The sequence below is a fragment of the Cinclus cinclus genome, chromosome 2, assembly GCF_963662255.1.
Source record: "Cinclus cinclus chromosome 2, bCinCin1.1, whole genome shotgun sequence".
NCBI classification, from domain to species: Eukaryota; Metazoa; Chordata; class Aves; order Passeriformes; family Cinclidae; genus Cinclus; species Cinclus cinclus.
In genome coordinates this window covers 35,529,386-35,554,856 of record NC_085047.1, presented here as the reverse complement: position 1 = coordinate 35,554,856, position 25,471 = coordinate 35,529,386, and the positions used below count along the sequence as shown (strand labels likewise).

The window sequence follows — 25,471 nt, the reverse complement described above, 5'->3', positions numbered from 1 at the left end:
AACACTTTTTTCCCCCACTAAAATAGTGACTAGCGTTAATTTATAGCACTTACAGAACACACAGTGTCAGTTCTCATAAATATCTCAGATAAGGAGATGTTGTTGCCACTAAAATTTATATGAGAGAATGAGACATCATCAAACTGAGGTGAGTTATAGTGTGGTTACCCTGTGTTTTGTCTATGGGGAGAGAGAAAATTACAGTTGTCCAGAAGGTAATGCAGATTTTAGGTGTGTTAAAATGCCCTTTGGAGGTGGATCTCTCTCTCTGCTGACCAAAGCAACCCTCCAGGACTAAAAGCTGGGCACCCTACCTAGGTGAGGCAGATAAAATGGGATGGCTCTACATTAAACATCTGGGAAGTACCAGAATAACAACAGAGCTGAAAAGGAGTACAAATTTCACTATTCCCAGTCCAGAGTCCACTTAGCTTATGAAAGCATATAACAAAGGCTTGTTCTGTATAATGCCTGCTCCTATAGTCCTTTTGTGGGCAAAACACTTCACTGTTTCTCACAGCAGAAACAATGTCTGGCTGGATAATACTCATTGCCATAAAAGCAGTGACATCTTTAAATCAAAGCTTTGTGGTGAAAATTGGCACCGTTTAGATAGCAATTTTCTGACACTTGTTTAACTCTTAGAAATCTAAAATTGTGCTTTCCACAGTCTGTAAACATAACTAAAATTTGCAGTGTTCCATTCAATTAACTCTAAAAACTGAGGGGTAGTTGAACAAAACTGGGAGTGAAGAAGGTGGCCTTTCAGCCATGCACTTATTTGAGAATTCTTATTCCGCAACTGAAAGGACAAAAATCTTCTAATAACAATTACCTGTTACAAGTTACCGAGAAAGAAAATTTCCTATATGTGTTGAATTTGCTGCTGTAAGATGTAAGAAGAACCAAATTCAAGATTTTTGAGCACAAAAAGTTATGATCCTAAATTTAAATTTTGTTAGCTAAAAAGAAGCTGCCAGTTTGAAAGAGAATTAGGGCATGAATGGGCGCTAGCTTTGCCTGGTCCTTTATGAACTTTGTTTTGAAAGTTCCTGCCGAGTTGTTTTTAGATCCATTCCTTTCAACAGACCAGTCACAAAGTCAGCATTACCACTACAAAATCCAGCATTTCATAGAACACACCTGTCAGATTCTTCTAAATGGCCCAGAAGTTATCCACATGGGATCAGACTGACACGTTTTTAATTCTTGACATTGATATACTTGATAAAATATGTCCTGGAAGGCATGTTTTAATATAAAAGGAATGACAGAAAAAGTTATTCCATAACCAAAGCAGCACGTCTTTACAAACTGGCTACAAGGTGGGGTGAGCCAAGACAGTGTTAACAGCAGCCTACAGGTTTCATCTGACTAAAGGTACAATCCCTCTCCCTTAGAGAGATGCAAAGTGGGATGAGGGTAGCACAAAACCCAACACTCATATCTCTGACTGCCTAGACACAGCTACATGTGCAAGGAGGATGACAGGGTTAGTCTAAAAGCAATGTGCAGCCAGACACCCAGATGTGGGGGTTCCTGCCATCATCTGTGTAGATCACAAGCAGGGGTCCAAAACTGGAATGTGGTCTCCATCACAGAGGAGCATGGATTTAATTAGTTCTTTCCATCACTGTGAAAGACATGAATGAATTACAGTAACAGTTTTGCTATTAACTGTTCTGTTGATGAATCAAAAATATATGCAATTACAGATCTAAACATAGTTCCTTACAGTTAACGGAAATCAAGCTAAGTAACTCAGGAAGGGAGGGAGGGAGGGAGGGAGGGCAGACATCTAAACTCATGCAAAAACCTAACTTCACTTCTGTATGGTCATACAATTTCACTTTGAAGCAAAGCCTTCCTCAAGAAATTCCATATTTCCATGAATATAGTTTTATTCAGAAATATCCAAGTTTGCAAAAGTAAGGTAAAAATTAAGCAAAAATAATGAACTTATTTACTTCTCAAAATTGTTCATCTCATTCCATCTCTAAATGGCACTGTCCAACAAGTCATTTTGTAACTAGTCAGATGCCTGTCTTGTCTGATTTAAAACTTCAAGTGTACTTCAAAATTAGAGATGACCAAAAGCCAAAGAGAAGAGTCCTTTGTTTAACTGTGCGGCAGTAGTGCACCAATCCACACAATGTATCACCCCATACCTAAAGGGAGCACATTCAACACCACAGGATACTCCATAGTCCTTTTGCAGCCCTGCTTTCTGCTACCAGCAAGCATTCCAGCTCTGTGAACATTCCTGGGAATGTAGAGCCTCATTGCCCTCCACACTGAAGTGAGAAAAACAAAGCATTGTCACTCTAGCACATCTGGCAAGGACAATCAGGTACTGATACATGACCAGAACCAGAAGCAAACCTTTTTTTTCCACATCCATAAGAAATTAAAGCTTCCTATAAGTTGTATGATTTTCATTATTAAGCAAACTATTTTTTCCCTAACTAAACAGGCCTGGACTTTTAAGAGCAAGGTGGCAGGCATCACACCAAGCAGCAAGGTAAATTAGGTGCAAAGCTATGTGAAAACTGAAGACTGGTATGAGATGTGAGAGCTATTTCAAAGCTAAATTCCCAAAATGCTTCAGTTGTTCTTTAGAAAGACCCAGGACCAGCCAGTGCCAAAGAAAGCAGTGCTTGGTAAGAACTTCCAGTGATAAATATCAGTATGCTTTAAAGCTTGTTTCACAGGTTTCTCTGTCTCCATACTGATTTTAAGAGAATATTTTAATCAAATCCAAAATAGCACTGCAAAAAGAAGTGCTGACAAGGAGAGGGATAATCCTGTCCTCAATGCTGATACTGAAATACTTCTGCTCAGCCTACAAGACAGTATCCCACTGAGAAGATTTCTACAGATGCCCTCAACGGGAAGGACAGTAGACATGAATTCCCAAATTTTCCCCAGAAAAGGAAAATAAGTCATCATCAAAAATACTAAACTAGTTACCCACAAATGGCTGTCAAAATCATATAACAAATAAATGGGAAAAAAAGCCAAAAATCAAACATGGAAGAATCCCTTCAATCTCCATAAAATTCACAGGAGTAGCAGGGATTACTTGAAAAACTAGCAATCTTTTGAAAAATGGTAAAATGTTTTGAGTTGCCAGCATGCTTTTAATTACGTTTAGAAAGTTAAAATCTATTGCATGAACTAGACAAATTAAGTTGTTCAAAATCACAATGAAGTTGCTGATTTGCCAACATGTTTAATCCTGCAATTTACATGCTTAAATACATTCTCAACAATACCTTTAAATAATCAAATACATTCAAACTGGTAACTTCAGCCCACTGACTGATGAGACAATTTAAAGTATTTCAAGGGGGATATTTGGGTCTCATGACTTTACATTTTAATGTTGCCAAAACACACATCCTCAAAACACCAAAGAAGAAAGTCAAGCCTTGGTGTACACTAAAACTGACCCAAACTGGCTGCAAACAAACAGGAAATTCACAGATTTTTAAAGCCAGGAGGGACTGCTGCGATTGGCAACCTCACTTCTGCACAAAAGAGGCTGTAAGATTTCACCCCAAAAGTCCTACAGCAAGTATTCAGAAACTGAATTACAGCTGAACATCCGGCACACGTACATCCTTAGTGTAAATCACCTAAATCAGGATTAAAATTTAAATTATGAAAAGCCTCAGTTTTCCTTCTGTAAACAGATAGGATACAGAAGCCTCACCAGCACATCAGGGAGACACTTTTACATCACAGCAGGAAGAATAATTAAGGCAACTCCTCCACACACGTTTCCACCTTTACTATACATAATGGCAAGTGATTCCATGAATGACAATGCCATTCACTAAAATATTTCAGTTTTGCAACTTCATTTCTACACTATAATTTTTAAAAATACAAACACAATATCCCATTTATTGTTTTTTAATGAAAATAATTCTAACAATCTGCACGGTTTATTATTATTTATATAGTAAATGTTAACTCAGGAGTTATTCCTATAGGGAAGAGAATCCAAAGTCACATCAATTACATCCTCATTTCTGTTTGTAACATTCACTTTTTGCCCTTTCCCCCATATTTTGTATCATCAGATACTGGGATGTATCAGATCCAGGCACATCTGGATAGATGAGCTGAATAAAAAAAGGTTCACATGACCCTTATTCCATTAGCATATTCAGAAACTTTAAATCAGTGTCCAATTTGCAAGAAACCAGAAATAACCTAAGGTCTGCAAGTGTTTTTAGAGTAAGAATTTGCCTTCATATACTCCCAATTGTTGTTTGAACACTGGAAGCCACATTTTCCAAAGATGCAAACACAAACTTGAAGTGAGAAGAGGCCAAATGTAAGACTATTTGTCTTTTCTTAAATGCTGCCACTACAGCCTTAAAGACAGTAGTTTTATATTGTCCTAAAGCATCGAAATTCAAGCGAATTGAAATCAGATTTTAAAAAAAACCACATACAAATCATCTTCAAAACACAGCTCTCATAACTTGTTTTTAAAATTAGCCTTGAAACTTTGTTATTTATTTATGCTGCTACTGATAGCTGATGTTTATCCGCCAAACATGTCACAAATAGATAGCAGATTAAACTACAGTTTTAAAATTTATTAGCATTGGTTAAGAGTGGCTTCTCACAAAATTAAACTTCAAGCTTTTCTCTTGGTGCCTGTTCAAAATCTTGGGTGGCTGATCTTTACAAAAAAAAAACATCTGAGACCAAATTTGACATAAATCTTAAAACACAGCATAAATTTACTTTTAAAAATTATTATTTAAGTGCACAGATTTTTCTCCCATTTTCAATGCAAAAGAAAAACCATTTCCATTCCCCATTAAAGCATTTTTAATTTGAAATTCTTAAGCATTAGAAATCAACAATCAAACACAATGAAGACGCAATATGAGATATGAAGCTTCATAGCCCACCTTTCTTCTTGACTGGCATTCTTCTTCCTACTTCTGAATCTGGTTGCAACCACTTTTTTACAGGTACTAACGAAGTACTACTGGAACACTCTGCAAGGTCGGGAACTGACTATCTATTGCAGAACACTTTTACAGTTCAGTAAGGAAATGCAGCTTCAGTCTTCATGTCTATGAATACTTGCTGATCCCTTGAATTGGACTTCCGACGCTCTCCACAAATAAAAAAAAGGGGGGGGGGAAGAAGTTTTTTGATTCTTTTTTAAGAGATGCTTTCAATTTCTTTAAAATATATTTGACTCTACAAAAATACAAGAGGAAATGTTCCTTGGCAATATAAAACCTTATTATAACTCCTCTTCTGGCAGCAAAGTTTGAAAATTAAAATATTTTATGCAATACAATTAAGGCACAGTCCATCTCTAGGCAGTTTTCTCAATACTCCACCTGTACATGCTCAAAAACATATTATTTGCAGGACAAAAATGCCCAAGTAATCCAAATAAGGAGGAAGACAAAAACAATCCAAAGTGCCTCTTTAAGCTTTTTCACTTCTTGAATTAATTTTGCTAGCTATGTATTAGGTGACTACACAGCAGCCTGAAAAGATCCCTTTTTCCTCACCAGACAAGAGCCTTCAAATATCACCCTCTTACCCAACAGAAGTCACTGGGCAGACACTTTCATTTTTATTATCTGCAAGCCACCCAGCCTTACGGTCTTTAATGTCCCTCTGATCCTCCCATGTATTAAAAGAGAGGATTGAAAAACGAGGAAAGCAATCCCTTGACCTGGAATTATTAAAGTGACAGTGCTGCCCACTGGGCACTTGGGCAAAGCAGATTGCTTTATACTGGAGTCATTTACTGCATGCCATTCCTTCCCTTGCACAGCAGCAGCAGCCACCTCGTGAAAGAGGAATAAGGAGAGTTAGGAGAAGAGCTTCACAAAAGGTTCGTTTTCAGAGATAATGAAGTATTAATGAAATAAAAAGCAAGCCATGAAATCAGTCCGGAGCTTTCCACTCAGAAGTGCAGTTGGTTGGCTTCAGTATCAGCCTCTCTCTCTCTCTCCCTTTTTCTGGAAAAACAAAAAGAGAAACAGAAACGGGATAGGTTTTCCTCATCTACTCCGTTAAGGAAAAGTCCGAGAAAGGCGGACAAGCTCGGAAGGCTTCCCTTCCCCTTGAGAACGGGGAGCTGCGATGCACACGACAGGGCTTTGCCGCGCATCGTCTTCTCCGGGAGCCGGGTTCGTCAAGGGGGCGGCTCTGCTCTGCTCTCTGATGTTCGTAGCTGGGATCTGCTCGTCCCCGCATCCCGCGGGCAAACTCAGGGGCCGTCCTCCCTCATCCTCTCCCTACTCCACCCTCCCCCGGTTCTCTCGAACCCAAAGAGGTCTGCCTGCTGCTTTCTGAGGCGAAACAAGGCACAGAGGGCTGGATGGGGAGATGGGGGCACTGGGAGCGCGGGTGAACTGGCGGAGCCGGGCTAGGTTTAAAGACGAGCACAATTCCCCCCAGGTCGGCTGAGAGACAAGCGAGAGTCAGGAGCTCAGGGGAAGAGGGAGGGGTTGGAGGTGGGGCAAAGCGAGACACAGCCGGGGCGAGGGGCGCTCGAAGGGGGCGGGTCGGGGAGGGAGCACAAAGGACCCGGTGGCGAGGGAAGGGGGCAGCGGGCGTTGCGGGGGCTGAGGGGGCGGGGAAAGGGCGCGGGCTGAGGGGAGGGGGTCAGCGGGTTACCCCGAGGACTGGGCCTCCCCGCACCGAAGGGGGAGTCCCCGCGTCCCGGCCGCCGGTGCAGGGTCCACGCTCAGCCCCGCTGCCATCGACGAGCCGCCACCGCCATCCGCCGCCCCGGCAACCAGCGCCGGGCCCTGCCCGCCGGCCCGCGGCCAATCGGCGGCCGCCATGCTGGGCCGGCGGCCAGCGGCCCAATCATAGGCGGCCTCTGAGGGCCCTGGTCATGTGAGCGAGTAAGATGGCGGCGCCCACGGGGAGGGCGTGAGGTGGAAGGAGCCATGTTGTAGGCGGCGGGAGCGGCTCGGTGAGAGCGGCGGGGCCGTGGGGCTGTGTTCCCCTGTGCGGCTCAAGGTCGGAGCCTGGGCCCGGCGGGGAGGCCGGGAGGGTCAGCGCGGTGCGGGGGCAGCGATCGGTAGCGGTGGGGTTTGACGGTCGGGGTCGAGCCGCAATTTCTCGGCGCGAGGGTTCCGACCTGAGCCGGGCCCCGGGGCTTTGAGAAGGTTCCCTCTGCCTCACAGCAATGCTCAGGGAGAGACGTGTGTACAAGTCGTGAGCAAGACTCAGGGACAGGGGGGTGCTTGAAACTCTATGATGTGCTGTCTGTGGGATCCCAAAGCACAGGTTTGGGGACCCTCCTCAGGCGGCCTGAAGCGATCCCAGTGAGCTCCTGCCCGCTTGTCCCGCGTTCTCGGGTCCTGCATCCTGCCAAGTCCGAAGCCAAGCAGTCTGTCCCGTAGGTAGGGCTTGGGACACAGCCTTCACGTTATAAAAGCAACTTAAGGTAAGTATGGTTGGCAAAGTAAGTCCGGGAGAATTTCCTCTGTAGTAAAACGTGTATGAAAAGAAGCACTTGAATCATTAAATTCCAAGTGTGATCAAGAATTGTTGTAAAGGGTTGGCCTCAGGAGTCATCAAGATGCTCTTACCACTTTCTGCCCCTCTCAACAGGACAGGGAGAAGGTGTGAATAAAAGCTCAGGATTGTGGTAAGGTCAGGGAGGTCACTCACCAGTTACCATTACAGTCAAAACAGTAAACTGTGGGGAAATTGAATATATTGTCAATTAAATCAGAATAGGGTAATGAGAAATAAAGCCAAATCCTTAAAACACCATCCCACCCCTCCATTCACTCCTGTTTTTCTCTATGTCCTCCTCCCTCTTAGAAGTGCAGAGAGCCTCTTAGAAGTGCAGAGAGATAGGGAATGGGGGTTGTAGTCAGTTCATCACGTGTTGTCTCTACCAGTCCTTCCTCCTTGCACTCTTTCTAGTGTGTGGTCCCTTCTATGGGAGACAGTTCTCCGCAAACTTCTCCAAGAGGAGTCCTTCCTGCAGGCTGCAGTTCTCTATGAGCTCCTCCAGTGTGGGTCCCTCCCACAGGGGTCAGTCCTTCATTAGCAGTGGCTGTTCCAGTGTGGGTCTCCCACAGGCTCACAGGTCCTGCCAGGAGCCCACTCCTGCTTGGGCTCCTCTTCCCATGTGACCATATGTACTGCCAGGAGCTTGCTCTAGCACAGGCCTCCCACTGGGACACAGCTTCCTTTGGGCATTCACCTGCTCTGGCATGGGATCCTCCAGAGGCTGCAGGTGGATCTCTGCTCCACCATGGTCCTCCATGGGCTGCAGGGACACAGCTGCCTCACCACAGGGTGAGGGGAATCTCAGCTCCAGTGCCTGGAGCACCTCCTGCCCATCCTGTACTGACCATGGTGTCTGCAGGGCTGTGTTCTCACTCCTCTTTTCCACCTGCTGTTGTGCAGCAGTTTTTTTTACCCTTTCTTAACTTTCCCAATCACACCACCATGGTAGTGGTTGGCCTTAGACATGACCTGCAGCAGGTCAGTCTTGGAGCCGGCTGGAACAGACTCTGTTGGACATGGGGGAAACTCCTGGCATCTCAGAAGCCATCCTTGCATCCCCCTGCTACCAAAACCTTGCCACACAAACCCAGTGCAACTGTATGCTTTCTGATTTATGTCTACAAAGTATGGATTTATTTGGTTTGGTTTTTTTTCTATTTTTTCAAACAGTTCTGTTTGACAGTTAAGTCAATTTAAACCTGGAGTATCACCATGCAAAATAGGAAATGCATTTGTGATTCATAGTGGCAAAGAGTCTAAATGTTTATCTGATTCATACTGGGGCTATGTAACTTTTATTACATTTGTTTATTTTTTCCTTATGATCCAGGACTTCAAGATGACAGGAAGAGAGTTTCTTGAACTAGATTCTCCACAGCAAAGACTAATTTTTGAAAGATTTAAGCGGATGGAAATCATACAAAAGATGTTCAATGAGCTTCCTAAAGCAGATCAGTAAGTGCTAGTAAAGTAAATGAAGAAAAGTGCATCAAACATTTCAAGTCTTAGAGGCCTTTCTTTTTCCTTATTCTTGTATTACAAATTTTCCATGCAGTTACAAAATTAGTTACTTGTGAAGATGTTTGTTATTGTCCAGAACAGAAAACTCGTTCTGTGTTATTTCAGTGTTGTCTCTGGTCCTGCTCAGCTGGTTTCTGGCATGTGCTCCCCTAGTGCTTGGGATATTGGGATAGCTGATTAGCCCTGACTAGCTTTGAGCATTCTCACAGTCCTGTGCTAGAGCTAAAAATTTTTCTAGGAACCTGAAATGTGATTCTGCTGGAATTATCTTGTGTCCACCAGGGCTGGCCTGGGGCCAGAACTGAGTGAGCATCAACCTGCTGGTTTCAGCATTTCATTCTGCACCGTTCCCTGTTTCAGGAAGGCGAGGCTAAGGTATCCAGGTGGTGGTGGTGGAGTCAGCTGGAGTCCTGCAGGCTCACCAGCAGGGTTCTGTACAGCACGAAGCCAGCTAAATGCCTTCTGGGCCTCACAAATGACCTTTTGGTTTGTGATGGTGTATGTCACTGCAAAACCTTACTGGACCTGAGCTAGTTCTGTTTGTTAGGAGCCATTTGCATGTATGCATCAGCTTGGATAAATTTTTTAGAAATAAAAGGAAACTTATTTCTGTTTTTTAAATAAGACTAAATTGCTGGCTAAACAAACTGCTGGTACTAACACAGGGCCTCCCCACATAGGTAAGAAAGAAAAGGCTGCAACTTTGTGTGGGATCTGCCACCTTCACATTCAGCCTCCAAAACTCCTCCTTCCCCAGGACAGCAGGGGAGGCAAATAGTCAGTAGTGATGTGGTAATATGTGGATAAAAACTCTGGACTTGCGTGCCTCGGAAAGTAGTAGCTGCCAGACCCTGGCAGGACTTAAAGCCTGTATCCAGAGGGGAGCTCACTAATGTCTGGAAAGGAAGAGCAAGCACACTGCAGTCAAACTGAGAGTTCCTGTTTACCCAAACACTTGTTTTTAACAGTAGGGAGCTGAAACAAACAAAAAAACCACAAACCCCAACTCTTTATCTTCCTTTTCTTTTGTGCAGTGTAGCAGTTCTGTACCTCACTAAGTAGATCCTGCTGGTCCTGGGTACATTAATTTGCTCTGGTTTGCAGAGCACTTAAATATGCTCTGAAATTTTAATCTCAGTCCTCCATATTTATTGACATGCTTGCCTGTGTTTCACTGCCTGTGACTGTAAAGGTAAAATTTGAATTTTCCTATTCAAAACAAGAAATAGTTGGTGTCCTTGATGTCTGACATTTTTAGTGTTTTAAGTTTTGCAAGATCAGCAAGTACATCTCTGAAATATTTTCTATGTGTTTTTTTAGCGCTTAATATTATTTGAAACATTAAAATGTAGAAGTTATAAGTAGATTGACTTGACTTTTTTAAATTATGTACTTTGTTGTATATATACTTCCTCATTTCTTTTCAGAAAACATTATCCTTAGAAACACGCTTATTATGAGAGTTTTAATGAAGTTTCCATTAACTGTAAAAATGGGAGGAAAAAAAATTGTAGCAATGGCTTCTCAACTTGTCACTTTATTCTTGAAGTGTGTGTAAACTCAGGCATGCAACAAAGGATGCTGCAGTGGCTGCTTTTTGGAAGTAGCTACTCTCCATTTTGCACCCCTTGTTGCAGGATTTTCAGAACAGAATTTTTATGTTGACTAAACTAAACTTTTTTAGAGTTCTCAGTTGCTGAAATTACTTTCCTTCTTTCACAGGAACCTTTGCAATCATGGAAAATATTTCCTAGCAGCAAATTCAAGCTTATGTGGCTTAGTAGCAAATAATTTCTTCAGGAGCATCCTACATGTCCGAAAGGCTTCACTGGTGTCTGCTATGCCAATGGCTGTTATTCCATTTCTTTCAACAGCAGCAATTTATGAAGCTTTTGTACACGACCCTTTATTTTCAGGTATTTCCTTTTTTATTTTTTTTTTCAAAGGGCTTTGATTTCTTTGTTACACAGTGTAGCACTAGAGGAGCTTTTTCTCTCTGCAGAACGGTGCTCTTAAACTGTAGTGGTTTTGAAAAACCTCAGTTAGTAAAGCAGAGTTTGAAAAACAGAATGCATTGGACAGCAGTGAGTTGTCAAAGTAGAGTGGGAAAGGAGATATATGTTTCTATATATTTCTAAAAAATTCTTTTACAGATTACTTTTTTTTTTTTTTTAAGAGTCTCCTCCTTTTGTAATTTTTGTCATTCCTGTACAGCTTGGAAGTTTCTGTGAAGAGCCTGTTTTCACGTTCTTGCATGCAGCTTATAAATTGATGTGGTGGAGCACATGTGAATATTCACAGTGAAATATTGTTTGCAATGCAGGTCAGCTGAACTGTGAAGTGTGTGCTGTGATCAGAGGAGGATTAGTAGGTGCTGTTGTGGGTGGTTTCTATCCCATTTTCCTGGCTATCCCCTTGAACGCAAGCCTTGCAGCCAGGTACGTCTTTCTTACCTGCAATGTATTGATTGAAATGTGTTTATGGGTTAAATGTTCTCAGTGTAAGTTCTGCAGATATTTAATCTGTGCACACTTGTCTTCTTGTAGACATTTAGGATGTGGAAGGAGATTTACATTAAGGTCATCTGATTACAAAGTAAAGTTTGTAAGAGCTATACCAAAGTGAAATAAGATCTGCTAAGTGATCCATTGGGAAGCCCTTGTGTTTAGCAGGAACCTTCCAAGTCTCCCAGGGTGTTCTTGGGTGTGGGCAGTGGTGGCTGCCACCACTGAAGGTGGCTGCACAGCCGACAGACCCCCACTGACCCTGGGCAGTGCCCAGCAGCCAAAGTCCCTGACAGGTGTCATTCGGTGTAGTTCAGAGCGCATCAAGGGCAGGGCAAGACTTGGTGAGACCCAGGGCATGGTCAGAATTTTTTTAAAGCATTTATCCAGAGAGCTCAGTACCACCAAATGAATTTAACCTAGGAGGAGAAAATTACTATCTACATAAGTATTTATGTTAAATCTTGACACCTGTGTAGAAAAAAAAAGTAAGTTTCTACCACTGTTTCTGTTGTTCAGGTATATGTCAAGTCCCTTGCCAGGGAAAGAAAATCTGTTGCGCTACTGGCTCACAACTGCTCAGCCTGTCTTTAGAAAGATGAGTCTGGGTATACTGGTACAGGCTCTGACTGGATTGTACCTTGCCACTAAACAACACGGAATATATATCAAAATGCTGCTGCAGCTGAACACTAGCAGGGATCCTGAAGAGCTACCTGAATGAAGTAAAGCAATTTTTCAATTGCCTTGGATAAGTAACCATAATAAACAAGAAAAAGAAGTCTTGCTGTGTCTTTTTTTAATAGAAAAACAGAGTGTCTGCACTGGCATTTTTTTAGATTTTCAACTTAAATGCAGGATAAGCTTTTCATTATGCCTAGTTTAGTGCAGACACCTGAATAACAGACAGGTGTATTGTTTTGGAAATGGGAGGCAAGAAAGCATTTATAGTGCCTGCTTTAACATTTGATTCTAAGGTCGTGCTACAACTTTCAGAAGCTGTAAATAAATAAAAGTATGCTTGAAAAATAGTATTTTTTCCTTTCATAACGCAAACCATGGAGATTTATAAAACCAAACTACCAAAAAAATGACCCAAGGGGAAAGATCAAGGCAGGATTTTACTAGATTACTCAAAATCTGATTATTTTTCTCCCTTTTCTCCATTCTGCTACCACAAAACTGTCACATGATTACCCCTTTTACACTATTAGATAGGTCACACTGTAGAGAATACTTTTAACACAGAGCAAGTAGGAGTAACAGTTGTGTCCGGCTTCCTAGCATATCAAAAAACTTCTGGCCTTGTAACCATTTTGCCTTGAAATTGTTCTCCTGAAGGATGGGGCTGTGTCAAGCAGCCTCTGAGGGCCAGTGCTGTTACTGGGATATCTCAGTCACAACTAAAATCAGTGGTCCAGGGTAATGCACTCATGACTCAGGTGTGTCTTCATATAGGTGGCTATATATTCCAGAGCAATATAAATTCTACCGCATGGTGTCTTTAGAGTGTTCTGAAGTCTGAGAGCTAAATCAAGAATTCCTCTACAAGAAGCAACACTCCTGATCTGATGGAGTCTTTAGCCCTCGTAGGTGGGGGTTCACCTCTTCTCCCTGGCAACAAGTAACAGGACAAAAGTAAACGGCCTCAAATGGTGCAAGGGGAGTTTCAGGTTGAATAGCAGGAGGAATTTCTTTACAGAAAGGCTTGTTAAGCATTGGACTAGACTGCGCAGGAGGTGGCAGGAGTCACCATCCCTGGAGATGTTCAAGAAACCAGTGGATGTGGCACTTGGTGCCATGGTCTAATTGAGGAATTGGTGATGAGTCAAAAGTTGGAGTTGATCCTGGGGATCTCTTCCAAACCTTAATGATTCTGTAACTGTAAAAGTTACACAGTTACTGGTCAAGTTACTTCAGTAAAATTCTCGCATCCCCTTAGACACATGCGGAAATATTTATTAATGAGAATTAAGAATTCAATATTGAGACCTTTAACTGAAAAGGGTTAAAATTTATGATGCAATGCTGAAAAAAAAGAATCATTGAAGAAGTTTCAGCTTATCTACCTTTTCCTTAATAATGGGTCATTAGAGCAAGAACATGACACGTTCTTTCTCTATTAACTAGGAGCAGCAGCCTGATCTGTACAGGGAAGCAGCACTACACACTCCCTGTTGTTGTTAGGTAGAGATCATTTAGTTGTCCTTGATGTAAAGTGTTGCTGTGTCACGTGGTGTTCCCATCCTGGTCTGCACCCAGACAGCTTGGCCTTACCTTAATCACCCCGACTGGAGATTCTCATTTTACATGACAGTGAATTGTCATATCTCCGGAAGCCATCAGACTTTAACCAACAGAACCACTTACCTGTGATAATAAAAACATAAAATAAAGGTGTTATTGTGCAATAGCATCTTGAAGTGACAATGACTGGTGCAGTGATTATTGGAAGCGTATAGTTAAAATGCCATAACCAGATTCTAGTGCTTATTAAAGCGTGAGATTCAGAAGTACCTTCCCTTCTGTGTACTACTTTCATTTTGGTATGAATTGAAGTCGTAATTGCCACTCAGTCACCAAAATGCATGTTCTGATGTTTAGTGATCTGACCTGGATAAACCCTATCCTTTCAGGTACTCATTTCATGGAGTGAAAGGTGAAGATTGTATATTAAAAAAAAAAAAAGTTACATTGCTCAACATTTTTAATAAGTTGCAAAGACTGATAGCTGTTTCCAGCACAGATTGCAAGTGTGTACTTTACATGTTCAGCACTAGTCACATCAAAGGTCAGCTGAACACTCCTGAGACTAGAAAGGTGGTGTGTTTCTGAACAAGGAAACTTTTCAATTACACACTCTGTAGTTCTCCTTAAGCTATTGAGAAGTGTTCTCAGAAGTTCATCAATGAAGTCTGAAATTGTTTCAGAGCTCCATGGGACAGCAAGACACTATCCCAGTTCTGGCATGCAAGCATGTGGAAGAGTGCCTACAACAGGAATCTGGGAATGCTCCTTCCATTCCTGGTTTCATACACAGTATTTGACCTACCTCCTACGACCCCCAAGAACCAGTCCTCAGCCTCTGACAACTCTTAAAAACTCCCCAAAAACACTGAGTGAGAACAGGTATCAACTGGATCCTTTCTTCCACCAGTGTGGTAGAAACAAGTCAGGTACAGGCCACATATCCCAGAGAAAAGACTTCAGGCCACTTCAGGTCTGGACTACACCCAAAAGAAGGCCAAGAATGGCTATAGATAAGAGCCAACAGAAGTACTAAAAAAGCACCACTTTCATCTTCTAGATGCACCATTCTAAATGCTGTCTCAACATTACAGTCTATTCTACAGCTCCTGCAAATTACATCCTCATACTCCTGGTACATGTGCGAGTCCTGCCCTCCTACAAATTGAGCACAGGCAGAGATATTTCTCCACATCTGCATATCCCACCTAAAATGGGTGGAGAAATGTAGAATCAGCAGCTGGTAACATGCAATTTTTGCACAGAGTGTTCTTTAAACAGAGTCCATTTGAACAGCTCCCATACCTAAGATATCCTTCAGTCATTTTACAGCCTAACTAATAGTAAGTACAGCCCTATAACCAGGATATTGTTGATTCCAGCAGCAACTCCTCCATGGTATATTGATCAAACATATCTATATTAATAAAAAATTAAAAACAGCTATGAAAAACAAGAATTGCTGATTCTCAGAAGTACAGCTCTAACTGCAGTTCAAAGAATACCACCTTTGTGTTGTCCTCAGCACAAAATTACCTTTAAAGACAGAGGAGCAAGAACATTTCTCCTGCATACCCTGACCCATTTTATCTTTTTTTCCAGTCTCTATGACCCAGAAATAGCAGCAACAACATTTTCCCCTTTCTGTTTCACCACTTTGTTTAAGGAACCAAGTCATTCATGAGAAAAAAAGATGAAAAAACATTTGAGCCCATAAACTGAAAGATCAACAAGTCTCATTTTATTATGATATTGTATTCTTATCTGAATGGCACATAATTACAAAGAAACATTTACAATATATTTTCAAGTATTAAGTTATGTCATTTCAAGGCTTTCACTTCAAAAAGCTACATTAATAATACACCATACAGATAGTACAGTTGGTTAGAGTTTCAAATAACTTCCTCCCTTCTATTTGGTTTAAATATGATTCAGTAGGCACTAGAAATGCCTGCAGCCACTGACTTTCTTGGGACTTGACCTTGTTCTTGTACCACAATACATGATTTTGCATGTCAGAAAATCAGCTGCTCTCAGACACAGCCACGGGTCGTGTCACGACAGAGCATTGTGCAGGTTCACAGCACAGGCCAGAAGAACTGTCCCTGATCCTGCCATTCAGCAGTGATGCAACAAGAAAGAATGCATGTTTAAATTAACTTAAAATAACACTCCTACACTGAAGTAACCGTAAAAACGCCACTGGAACATCCCATGCTTGCTGCATTAGTGTTTCTCTTTTCCTCAAGCACATTAAACTGCAAAATAAAGCATGTTCATGAAGCCTGAGCAAGGCAGGTTGAGAGTAGGTTGAATCTAAGTTATTTCCATTTTGCATATCAGTCAGTGCAGGTCCTGGTGGTTAACTCTGACTCCTGTGCACTGGTATAACCCATCAGTTACAGCGGAGTTACCCAAGATTGAAACTTTGAACAGCCCTGTTGATTCCACCACAGAAGTGTAAATCTAAGTCTATTAATCCCACTAAGTCTCTTTTATGCTGTCAATATCCCCTGAACAGACGGAATTCTGCATACAGTGGAGAAAAACCTGTTTGATAGAATATTGCCTTATAAGAAAAATCATCTTGGACGACAGTAAATAATCCCAGCATTCAATTTTTTTTTTTAACCGAAGACAGCAAAAGCCCTCTTTATTCTCATTTCTTATACTACCTTTTAAAATAAAGCAGGAAATGTGGCCAGCAGCTGGTCCCGTCTCTTCCGCCCCAACACAGCTGAATCCACTTTAGCATAAAGAAAAACAAGGATGCTAAATACACATATACTTCATCACACAGTGATGTTTCACAAAGAAAAAAATCAAACTCCTTTTCTACTGATGAACACATGACAGGGTCTAGCACCAATAAAGCAAATGACTGGGACAAAATGCTTTCACCTACTCAGCCTTAAACACAAAATTTAAGGCTTCAAGAAACAAGACTTCAGAAACACTAAATAGCTTTTTTTAAAAAAGAAATTAATAAATGAAGCTGCTTTAGAAAAGTATTCTTTGTGAAACCTCACTTTACATATTATCATTTTCACAATCCTTCTTCCCCCAACTGACATACATTTAAACAACCTAAACATTATAATACAACTGAAAAAAGAACCCACTCATCTTTTGTCATAGGGAGAAACACTGACTAGTACAAGAAAACACACACTTTTTTGTCAAACTATTTTTCTTCCTATCTCAGGAGTAATTATGGAGCTTTTTTCAAATCACTAGCCTCAAGATACATATTTGCTCATCTCCAAACTCTGCTTAATTATATCAGGTTATGGATTTCTGGATCTTGTAAGAGGCTAAATTAAGAACTCTACAGTAGAGTTAAGCACATGCGCATACATGCAGTATTTTTAAAATTTAAAGCTACTCTGAAGTAACATAGCAATTTCAGTGTGCATGGGCACAGAGATTTACTTATGGGAAGGTAATGAGTCACTTCGATGCACTGATTCTTCAAACCTAATTCTCCTTAGAGTCCATGCAAGAGTGACTCCTCTATGTGAGGATTCCTCTGCAGAGATTTAACCAGTGCTCAGGCTGTTTCATCAGGTAAAATTCTGCATCGTGAATCAGAGCAAGCTACAGAAGGGCTTCTGAAAGGTACTGTGCATCCCTAATACTAGACAGCATTTTAAACCAACAGGTCACAAATTCCTTTTATTTTTCATTCAAAAAGCAATTTACTTAGACTTTTGGGACAGTCCCCTGTAATAAAAGGCTATAAATGTCACATCCCCCTTATTAGCATATTTTCCTTTTTCAGCTCATCAGATAACTTGGTTTAATAGGAAATTTCTATTTCAAATGGTGTGAGCATTTTTTTTTAAATTCAAAATGTAGCTCCTATATTGGCCACTATGTGGCCAATGTATTTGTTTCAAAAACCAAAGGAGGAAAACAGCTAATGAGAATGATGTGATTGTAACCTTTACTATTAGTTGTCATCCAGAGCTAGAAACATTTTGGCAGACTAGGCCAAGGACCAGCGAAATCATTTCTGAACCAGTCATTACAAGAGACTGGGATAAGCAAAGCAAGCTGTCTGATACCACATTATGGGAATATATTGATCCTTACCAGGTTGCGAGGTGGAAAACGACTGTTCTTTAACCCCTACACAACGGAGCCTGGCAGGGCAACCACCTAAAAGAGAAACTGTCAGAGAGGTTTTAATAGTAATGTATAACTGAGATGCAGTATAATTTCATATGCATGCTTTCTTTTGCCGATCATTACTATTTTCTTAAGTCTGTCCAGTGACGATGTCATAATGGAGTTTTTGTTTGGTTTTCTAAGCAAGCATTTTCAGCTCCTCAGGATAAGCAGGCTAGACATTATCTGACTCAAGACCGGGTAGTCAGCATTATCTTTACTGCGAAGTGGAGCCGAGCACACCTTCATGCATCAAGTCGGCATGATCTTTTCACCCAAGTGCTGCGAACGGGCTCTGGCGGCACCGTGTCAGTCTGCACGACCACTGTCGCACTGCTGCACACAGCTCTGCGCGACTCCCATCGCCAAACAGGCTCACACCACTACCGTCCACATGCCAGATTTACAGGACCTTAAACCAAGGCCACCGTCTGGCTCCCAGCGTGCCGTTCCAGAGATTTTTTTTTTTTTTTGTTACCCTGGCCACTTAAGTAAGCGCCAGGTTCCCCTCCTTTGCATCTCCCCCAATACCACCCCATCACCACTGTATGGATTTCTTTTCCTCCGCACCATTGCCTGCTTCCTCCGCCGCGACGCGAGGCCCTTACGGGTGAGAACCCCACGAGTACTTCCAGCAGGTACTTGACCCTACATTTTGAAGGAGGCCGCTGCCCGCCGAGCACAGATGGAGCAGAACTCCACCGACACCTGATCCCGGTCCACGTGCAGGCAGATCCCGCCGGGGGCCGCCCACTCCTCCTCCGTCTCAGTCCCCGCCGCCGCCTCCTCCAGGCCGCGGGGCCGGGAGCTGGGCAGGGCGTAGTCGTGGTCGCTGCTCTCGCCGGCGGGCCGGAGGTGCTGGTGCTGGCGGCGGGGGCTGCCCGTGTCCCTGAAGAGGCTGGTGCTGAGCTGCAGCCCGCCGGCGCGGGTCCCGGCCAGACGGCTCAGGAGCTGCCCGAGCGCGCTCTGGTTCGCCAGCACAGCCCGCAAGTAGCTGCTCTCCCGCTCCAGCTCTCGCAGGCGGCGGCTCAGGCCGCGGTTGCGGTCCCGCAGCTGCCGGTTCTCGGTAGCCAGGCCCTGTAGGCGGCTCTCCAGCCCCAGCACATACTGCTTCTTCTTCAGCCGGTTCAACCGCGCCGCCGCCGCCGCCTTCAGCCGACTCCCGGCCCCGCCGCTCTTCCGCCCAGGCGCCGCCGGCCGCGGGCCCTGGCCAGGCGCGGGCAGCGGCTCCGCGTCCCCACAGAAGCAGCCGCTCAGCTCAGCTTCCAGGTCCCAGTCCGGCCGGGCCGCCTCCAGCAGGTCTCCCAGCTCCAGCCCGGGGAACCAGTCCTCCTGCTCCCACACCTCCAGCGGACCGCCGGGCGCCTCGGCTTCCTTCTCCTGCCGCCGCGGCTCCGAGGCACCCGGGGGCTCCCGCCGCGGCGGCGGCTGCGCTTTGGGCCGCGCGTGGCCCGTGTCCCCTTCCCCGCCGCCATCCCGCCCTCTCGGGGCCTGTCCCGCTCCGGCCAGCGGCCAGACGGCGCCCGAGGGGCTGGCCCCCCCGGCCGAGGCCGCCAGCAGCTGCGTGAGGCTGTGGCGCATGGCGAAGCGGCGGGAGCGGGGCCCGGCGGGACGGGACGGAGCCTGAGGGCAGCGGGCGCGCGAGGCTGCGGGCCGGCGCTCCCGCCGCGGGGCCTGTCGGGAAGCGGCGCGCGGGGGGTGTGGCGCGGGAGCGCCTCGCGACTGCGCGCGGGAAATCGGCGTCTGGGAATGTGGGGGAGTGTCACCAAACGTGGAGCGTGTGGGACGTGTATTGAGAGAGGCTGCTCTTCGACGTTTGGTCTTGGTACACTTTCGAGCCTAATCAGCGAGAAGGGAGATCCGTGAAACAGAGAGCAGCCAGTAAGCTCAAAGGGATCTCCAGGTGTTGGAAAGACAAATCGGTTGTCACTAGAATTGCCCTGTAAAGGTTTAGGGCTCTACACGTTTTAGTGACCTCAGACCTAGGGGTAGGTTAACAAGGCTTGGGGAGAAGGATGTACCGCTGACAGTGGACACAAAGGATGCGGAATATACGCGCCACAGGACATTTGGCAGAACTCCCATGGTAAGGAGTAAGTTAATAAACCCAACTCGGCAACTGTGCTAAATCAGCTCCGACTGGGTAAAACAAACATAATTCCTGCAGGGAGAGATCCCAACCACCAACTCATGGATCACTGACCCAAAAAAAGGAAAAAGATTGGGCACGTAAACTAATTAGCAAGAGAGAGTCATTAACTGATAGAACAGTAATTAATAAGAGAACTAAGTAGCTTGTAGTTTGTAACACGAATTCCCTTATTTGCTAAAATATATAAATAGTAAAAAGTTTTGATAGTTGGTGCGTTTGATTTGTGGAATACCACCGAGCACGCAGGCTTGTGCAACACTGAAATAAATTAAATGTCTCACGTGTAATTATTGGCTTGTTGCACACCGGGTAACAAATCCCATTTCTGTGGACAGCGGGGTGACAGGTGTGGGAAGCTGGGGGTGTGAGGGGAGACGTGTGTGGTTGGGGCAATGAGAGGTGTGTAGGAAATGTGGGTGTACAGGGGGTGTGTGTGTGATGGGGGGAGAAGGAGGGAATGGGGGGCAGTGACAAGGGGTTTGCGTGTGAGGCAGTAGCGGGGAAGGTCTCTCACACACAGACATTGCCAAAGGGTGGGAGGGGCAATGTCCCTGAGGAGTGCAGAACGTGGGGTCTTTCCCAGCACACCCCATGGCTGGGGCTGGGCCAGAGGCCTGTGAGGCTGTTCTGTCACACAGCGAGTGGGTGTCTCTGCCCAGATTTAGAGTATTTAGGCACCTGATTTCAGGGTCTCATGTAGCAACCAGGGGGATACAGGTGGCACTCACTACCTATGGACTAATCCAGACATAGCTGCCAGCTCTCAGAGCAGGGGCATAGTGTGTAATGTGAGTCAATTGGTGTTCAGGCTATGGCTGTCTAAGATTAACTGAGATTATCTAAGTGTGTGTGTGGGGTGGGCACCTTGTAGCAGGGAAGCATGGTTAAATAAGTAGGAGAATGTGGCCCATAAAATGCATGTAGAACGACACTTGTAGGAGCCAGGATCAGAAGAAATGCTGTGGTTCATCACACGGCAGGTAGAGCAGTACTTCTCACCTGGATTTGCATGGGTTCAAGGACAGTCCAGAGAAGTTCAGAAGAAGGGCTGCTAGCAGCTGCTGCTTATGTAGAGTCAGAATCACAGATTCATAGAATTCTGTGAGTTGAAAGGGACCTTAAAACTCACCTAGTTCCAACCCCCTTGCCTTGAGCTGGTAAACCTTTCACTAGACCAGGTTGTTCAGAGGCCCATCAACCTCGTATTGAACACTTCCAGGGATGGAGTCATCCGCAGCTCGTCTGGGAAACCTGTGCCAGAGCCAGAAACTATATCTGGTTCAGCCAGTCCTTGAGACAAACTGGTCACTGGCCTCCAGACCTGCTGCCTCCAGTCATTTCTGTAAACGACCTCAATAGACAGCAAGTCTGACACTGTGCTGTGGCTTATAGATACTCAGGACCAAGATACACTCAATCCATTACCTAAATTCTTGAGTTATCCCAAGGCATAAACATATGGCAAAGAACTTGTATTCTGGAGGCACCTGCCTACAGCCCAGGTGGGGGATGCTGTTCGGCCCATCATGGTGGTTGTTTGGGGTTTTTTTTTTTGTTGCTGGGGACTTAAAGAACAGGAGCTAAAACTCGGCAGCAAAAAACTTCCTTCTTGCCTAGGAGACCAGCAGGAGAGAGTAGGAGATCTCTATCCCACAGTGCTGACAGGAAAGATTTTTCTTTTTGTCAAAAGCTGCCAGATGTGTACAAAATGGAAGAGTGCATTACTAATATTTATCTCCAGGAAACAGCTAAGAACTGGGAAAAAACCCTGGTGGAACATCTAGAACATTGTCCTGTTCCAAAGAGCAGATTGAAATCACCCAAAAGGCTTGACAATTTATTCTGAGCTGAATGGGGATAGAAATACTACTCTAGCATAAAATAGAGTTTAAATGACTACATGCATATGTAAGACTACTAGAAAACTATAAATAGTAATTTGCTTGAGAATCAGTTGTTGTATGGTATTATTGGATTACCTGTTAAGATCCTAAATTTAGAGAATTGCAGAGATAGCAAGGTAGGATTTCTTTCTTGGAGCCTCAGAGCCTCTTACGTGCCCATCCTCCGTTGAACTTCAAAGCAGAATCAAATACAAAAGGCTACAAGTTTGAGGTTTTGGTCATCTTGAAAAATAAAGCAGTTTTAACAATAAAAAAAATGGAAACATATGATTCAGCAGAGGTTAGCACTAAATAAATCAAATTAATATTTTATGTTTTCCACCCTAATAATTTCTGTCACAGGTGTGAGTGGTTCAATGATCCATGCTCAGATTTAAGAGCGTAGTGCTTTTCTTTCATGTCTTAGGTTGCAGTATAGGATGTGCCCAAAAGTATGTAATCTATCACCAGCTGTTAAAACCAGGTGGGGCAGTCATCTTTATCTTTTCCACAACCCATCCTTCCTCCAGGAAGATATCCTCTGTTTATTTGGCCATTGAGTCCCACTGCACGACTGATAAAATTACATCATCCCATTAGGAAATGCTCCAGCCAGGGTGAGGAGCCAAGAATTTCCTACCTAAATAAAAACTGAGATTTGGAACACCAAGGCAGCCGTTGGATCCACTGGATTCCAGAGGAAAACCAAACCTTTCCACATCATCACTGTACCTTCATAGGAAAATTGCACCCTTCTACAGGAGCACTGCTTCAACTGAGCCACATCTGTCACTGCAGGAGGACTGCAGCCACCATTTAATGGGACTGCTGCCAACACCCTGACTGATGGGGTGTCAGGTTGTATTCTGACTCAGTCAGTGTTTTTTGGGGGTTGTTTTTTGTAATAATGTATTTCTATTTTAATTTTCCTAGTAAAAAACTGTTATTCCTATTCCCATATCTTTGCCTGAGAGCCCCTTAATTTCAAAATTAGAATAATAATTTGGAGAGAGGGGGTTTATATTCTCCATTTCAAAGAGAGGCTCATGCCTTTCTCAGCAAACACCTGTCTTTCAAACCAAGACATTTCATAGAAGTGTAATGACAAAAAGGCTACAGAACTGTCAGTGTAGGTGGGTTTAAGCTAGTGAGGATGGTATAAACCAGAAGATGGTCCCATGGAAAGGAGCAAAATTCAGGGGTGTGTTACCATAGAGGCACCTGTTGAGAAGAGAACAAAGAAAAAAAATGCAGTTATGCAACAAAGTGACACAGTTTGACATTCAGAGCTCTCTCTTTAGTCAGCAAATCCATACTGTGCTTTCTGTAAGCATCGAACTGCAGCAAGAGTGCATTGTACTCCAGCTTGCTGCATTCTCGCTGTCCTTGTAGCTCTTGAACCTTCAGATCTTTGTCTACTGCTGCCTCTTTCTTGAGGCACCTCCCTCCTCTCTGCATGGCTTCTTCCACAGTCTTGTTTCTCCTCCAGCTTCTGAATCTCCTGTTCCTTATCTTGCAGAGTTTTGCTCCTCTCCATGACCAGGTTCAGTAGCTGCTCTTTCTCTTCATGTGTCCTTTCCAGCTTGGCCTGCAGCTCACTGTCCTGAGCCCTCTGCTGACTCTCTGCCTGCTCAGCCCTTGCAGCAGCTTGTTGGTGCCTTTCCTGTAGGAGCTGCAGCTGCTTCTTCAGTGAATCCACCTCCCCGGCATAGGTACCTGCTTGCTGGCTCTGAGCTTCCAGCAGCTCCTTCCCTTGCTCCTGGGCTCTGTGACTCTCCTAAGTGTATTTCTCCTGAAAGGAGCACAACTGCTGTGAGAACTTCCTGGCCTGGGCCGCCAGCTGGAGCACTTCATCTTCCTTCTCCCTCACAGCCTGGCTGATGAGTGCTTCCCTGTCCTGCTGCAGGTGCTTGTTCTCCTCCCACAGCTGCATGTGCCAGTTGTTATGTTTGTTTTTGAAATGGATCATCTTTTCATGGTGTTTGACTGGATCCATTAAGTGCCCCTCCAAATACTGAATACGCTGGGTCTTAATTTTCACAGCATCCTTGGTCCTCAGTTTCTCCAGCTCCATGTTGAGCTGCTCCAGGTCTCCACAGCGTTCGTGAGTGTCATCCACTTTCTTCCTCGGTATAGAGACAAGACAAAGATTCTGTTCTAGGTGTGAACGCAGCAGTGCCTCCTCATTCTGCTCCTTAGAACTCTCACAGAGTTCCTCCAAGCCTTCTGTCAGATCTTCCATGTCTTTGCCTGTCTCTGGATCACCTGTGGAGTCAGCCATCCCTGTTCCTACTTCCTAAGCCATGGAACCCCTGTCTCATGCAAAGACAAGATAAAATTTTATAGTGGCTGCCTCTGTTAGTGACAGTCAGCGTAATGAAACAGTGCCCAGTGGTTGTGGCGCCAACACGGCTGCCATAAGCTGGTGGTGTTTCTCTGCAAGTCCAGAGAAACTGATGTGGGGAAACAGAACCTCCCAAAACCAATGTCAGCCAGTAACCACACAGGCCTGCTGCCCTCCCCCTCCTCTGGTTCAGAGTCAGGCACACTGAGACTCAAGGATGCCAGACTCTGTGAGCAAAAGCAAAGAATGTGGGCTTAGTATTTGTGCAAGGCTAGTCATTTGCTGATGACTAGCTTTGCTAATTATTCTTTCTTGAAGCACTGCTGTTGTAGCTACAAGAACTACTATTATATTTAGGTAAAAAGCTTGTAAGTGATAGAACTATAAATAACTCCTTACTCAATTCTTTTCCTCTGCCTTTATATTCTCCTACAGCCCTGTATCGTAACTGCAAATAAAACAAAGAGGGTTACGTCAAACTTCTAATTGATTTACAAGATTTCTATGAAAGTACATTGCTTGCTAAAAATAACTGAATAGCCTTAACCCATGCTTTGAGATTTATGAATCAATTAAAAGATCTCTACAATGTTAATAATTAGTGAATGCTCTGTGGTGCAAAACCTCTGTGCCTGGAGAAACAGCACCTCGTCTGAGTTTTCACACTGATCTACCGGATTACTTTAGGCATGTAATTTTAAAAATCTGGTTCTTCATGTAAAAATAAGGAAAATATTTATATTACATATGCACCAAAATTATTATTTCTGATGAATCACACAGCATGCTACCCAGACATTTGAAAAATTAGCCTAAAACTCATCTACAAGTTTTTCATTTGGACACAGACCTGAAACAGCATGCTGACAATCAGGTTTTGTAAATTCCAAGGTTTGACTGGAGGTAAAGATAGGATGTGGGAAGGAGCCAGCTTAAAGCAAGGATGAAAGATAATGTACAACAAAAAATGAATGAAGCACCTGTGAAGCACAAAGAATTTCAGAGCTGTGTAGTACAGACACCAGCTGTGCCTCCACCATCCTGGGCTCTCTCACTGCTTTTGCTACCTTGAATCCTTTGCAAATAATGGAGGAGAGGGAGAAGGACTGAAAGGTTT

At 43.9% G+C, this 25,471-nt stretch overlaps 3 protein-coding genes across 8 annotated transcripts; 1 reads left to right on the top strand and 2 right to left on the bottom strand.

Moving 5' to 3' along the window:
* Nucleotides 1-6,938: 6,938 nt before the first annotated feature.
* On the top strand, nucleotides 6,939-12,760 carry LOC134041163 (transmembrane protein 126A-like). Of its 5 annotated transcripts, none has more exons than XM_062487500.1 (6): nucleotides 6,939-7,023; nucleotides 7,313-7,453; nucleotides 8,861-8,985; nucleotides 10,774-10,967; nucleotides 11,375-11,489; nucleotides 12,075-12,760. In XM_062487500.1, exons 3-6 carry the CDS (start codon nucleotides 8,870-8,872, stop codon nucleotides 12,277-12,279), a joined length of 630 nt encoding a protein of 209 aa, XP_062343484.1. In that variant the 5' UTR covers nucleotides 6,939-7,023; nucleotides 7,313-7,453; nucleotides 8,861-8,869; the 3' UTR covers nucleotides 12,280-12,760. The 5 variants fall into 5 exon arrangements, with proteins under 5 accessions (XP_062343484.1, XP_062343485.1, XP_062343486.1 ...); XM_062487501.1 differs by having other exon boundaries at nucleotides 7,294-7,453; XM_062487502.1 differs by having other exon boundaries at nucleotides 7,289-7,453.
* Nucleotides 12,761-15,521: 2,761 nt separating this feature from the next.
* CREBZF (CREB/ATF bZIP transcription factor) lies at nucleotides 15,522-19,556 on the bottom strand. 2 transcript variants are annotated; one of them, XM_062487497.1, is made up of 3 exons: nucleotides 18,546-19,556; nucleotides 17,901-17,978; nucleotides 15,522-16,551 (listed from the first exon to the last, which is right to left on the bottom strand). In XM_062487497.1, the coding sequence occupies exon 1, from the start codon at nucleotides 19,554-19,556 to the stop codon at nucleotides 18,624-18,626; it is 933 nt and encodes a 310-aa protein (XP_062343481.1). In that variant the 3' UTR covers nucleotides 15,522-16,551; nucleotides 17,901-17,978; nucleotides 18,546-18,623. The 2 variants fall into 2 exon arrangements, with proteins under 2 accessions (XP_062343481.1, XP_062343482.1); XM_062487498.1 differs by having other exon boundaries at nucleotides 17,901-19,556.
* Nucleotides 19,557-23,264: 3,708 nt separating this feature from the next.
* On the bottom strand, nucleotides 23,265-24,315 carry CCDC89 (coiled-coil domain containing 89). The gene is given in 2 exon segments (XM_062514142.1): nucleotides 23,265-23,487; nucleotides 23,489-24,315. Coding segments are annotated over 2 exon segments (1,050 nt in total).
* Between the last annotated feature and the right edge of the window lie 1,156 nt (nucleotides 24,316-25,471).

Coding starts and splice junctions, on each gene's coding strand:
- LOC134041163 (XM_062487500.1), top strand. CDS start 8,870: ATGACAGGAAGAGAGTTTCTTGAACTAGATTCTCCACAGCAAAGACTA. Junction 8,986..10,773: donor GAGCTTCCTAAAGCAGATCA/GTAAGTGCTAGT, acceptor CTTCTTTCACAG/GAACCTTTGCAATCATGGAA. Junction 10,968..11,374: donor ACACGACCCTTTATTTTCAG/GTATTTCCTTTT, acceptor TTTGCAATGCAG/GTCAGCTGAACTGTGAAGTG.
- CREBZF (XM_062487498.1), bottom strand. CDS start 19,556: ATGCGCCACAGCCTCACGCAGCTGCTGGCGGCCTCGGCCGGGGGGGCC.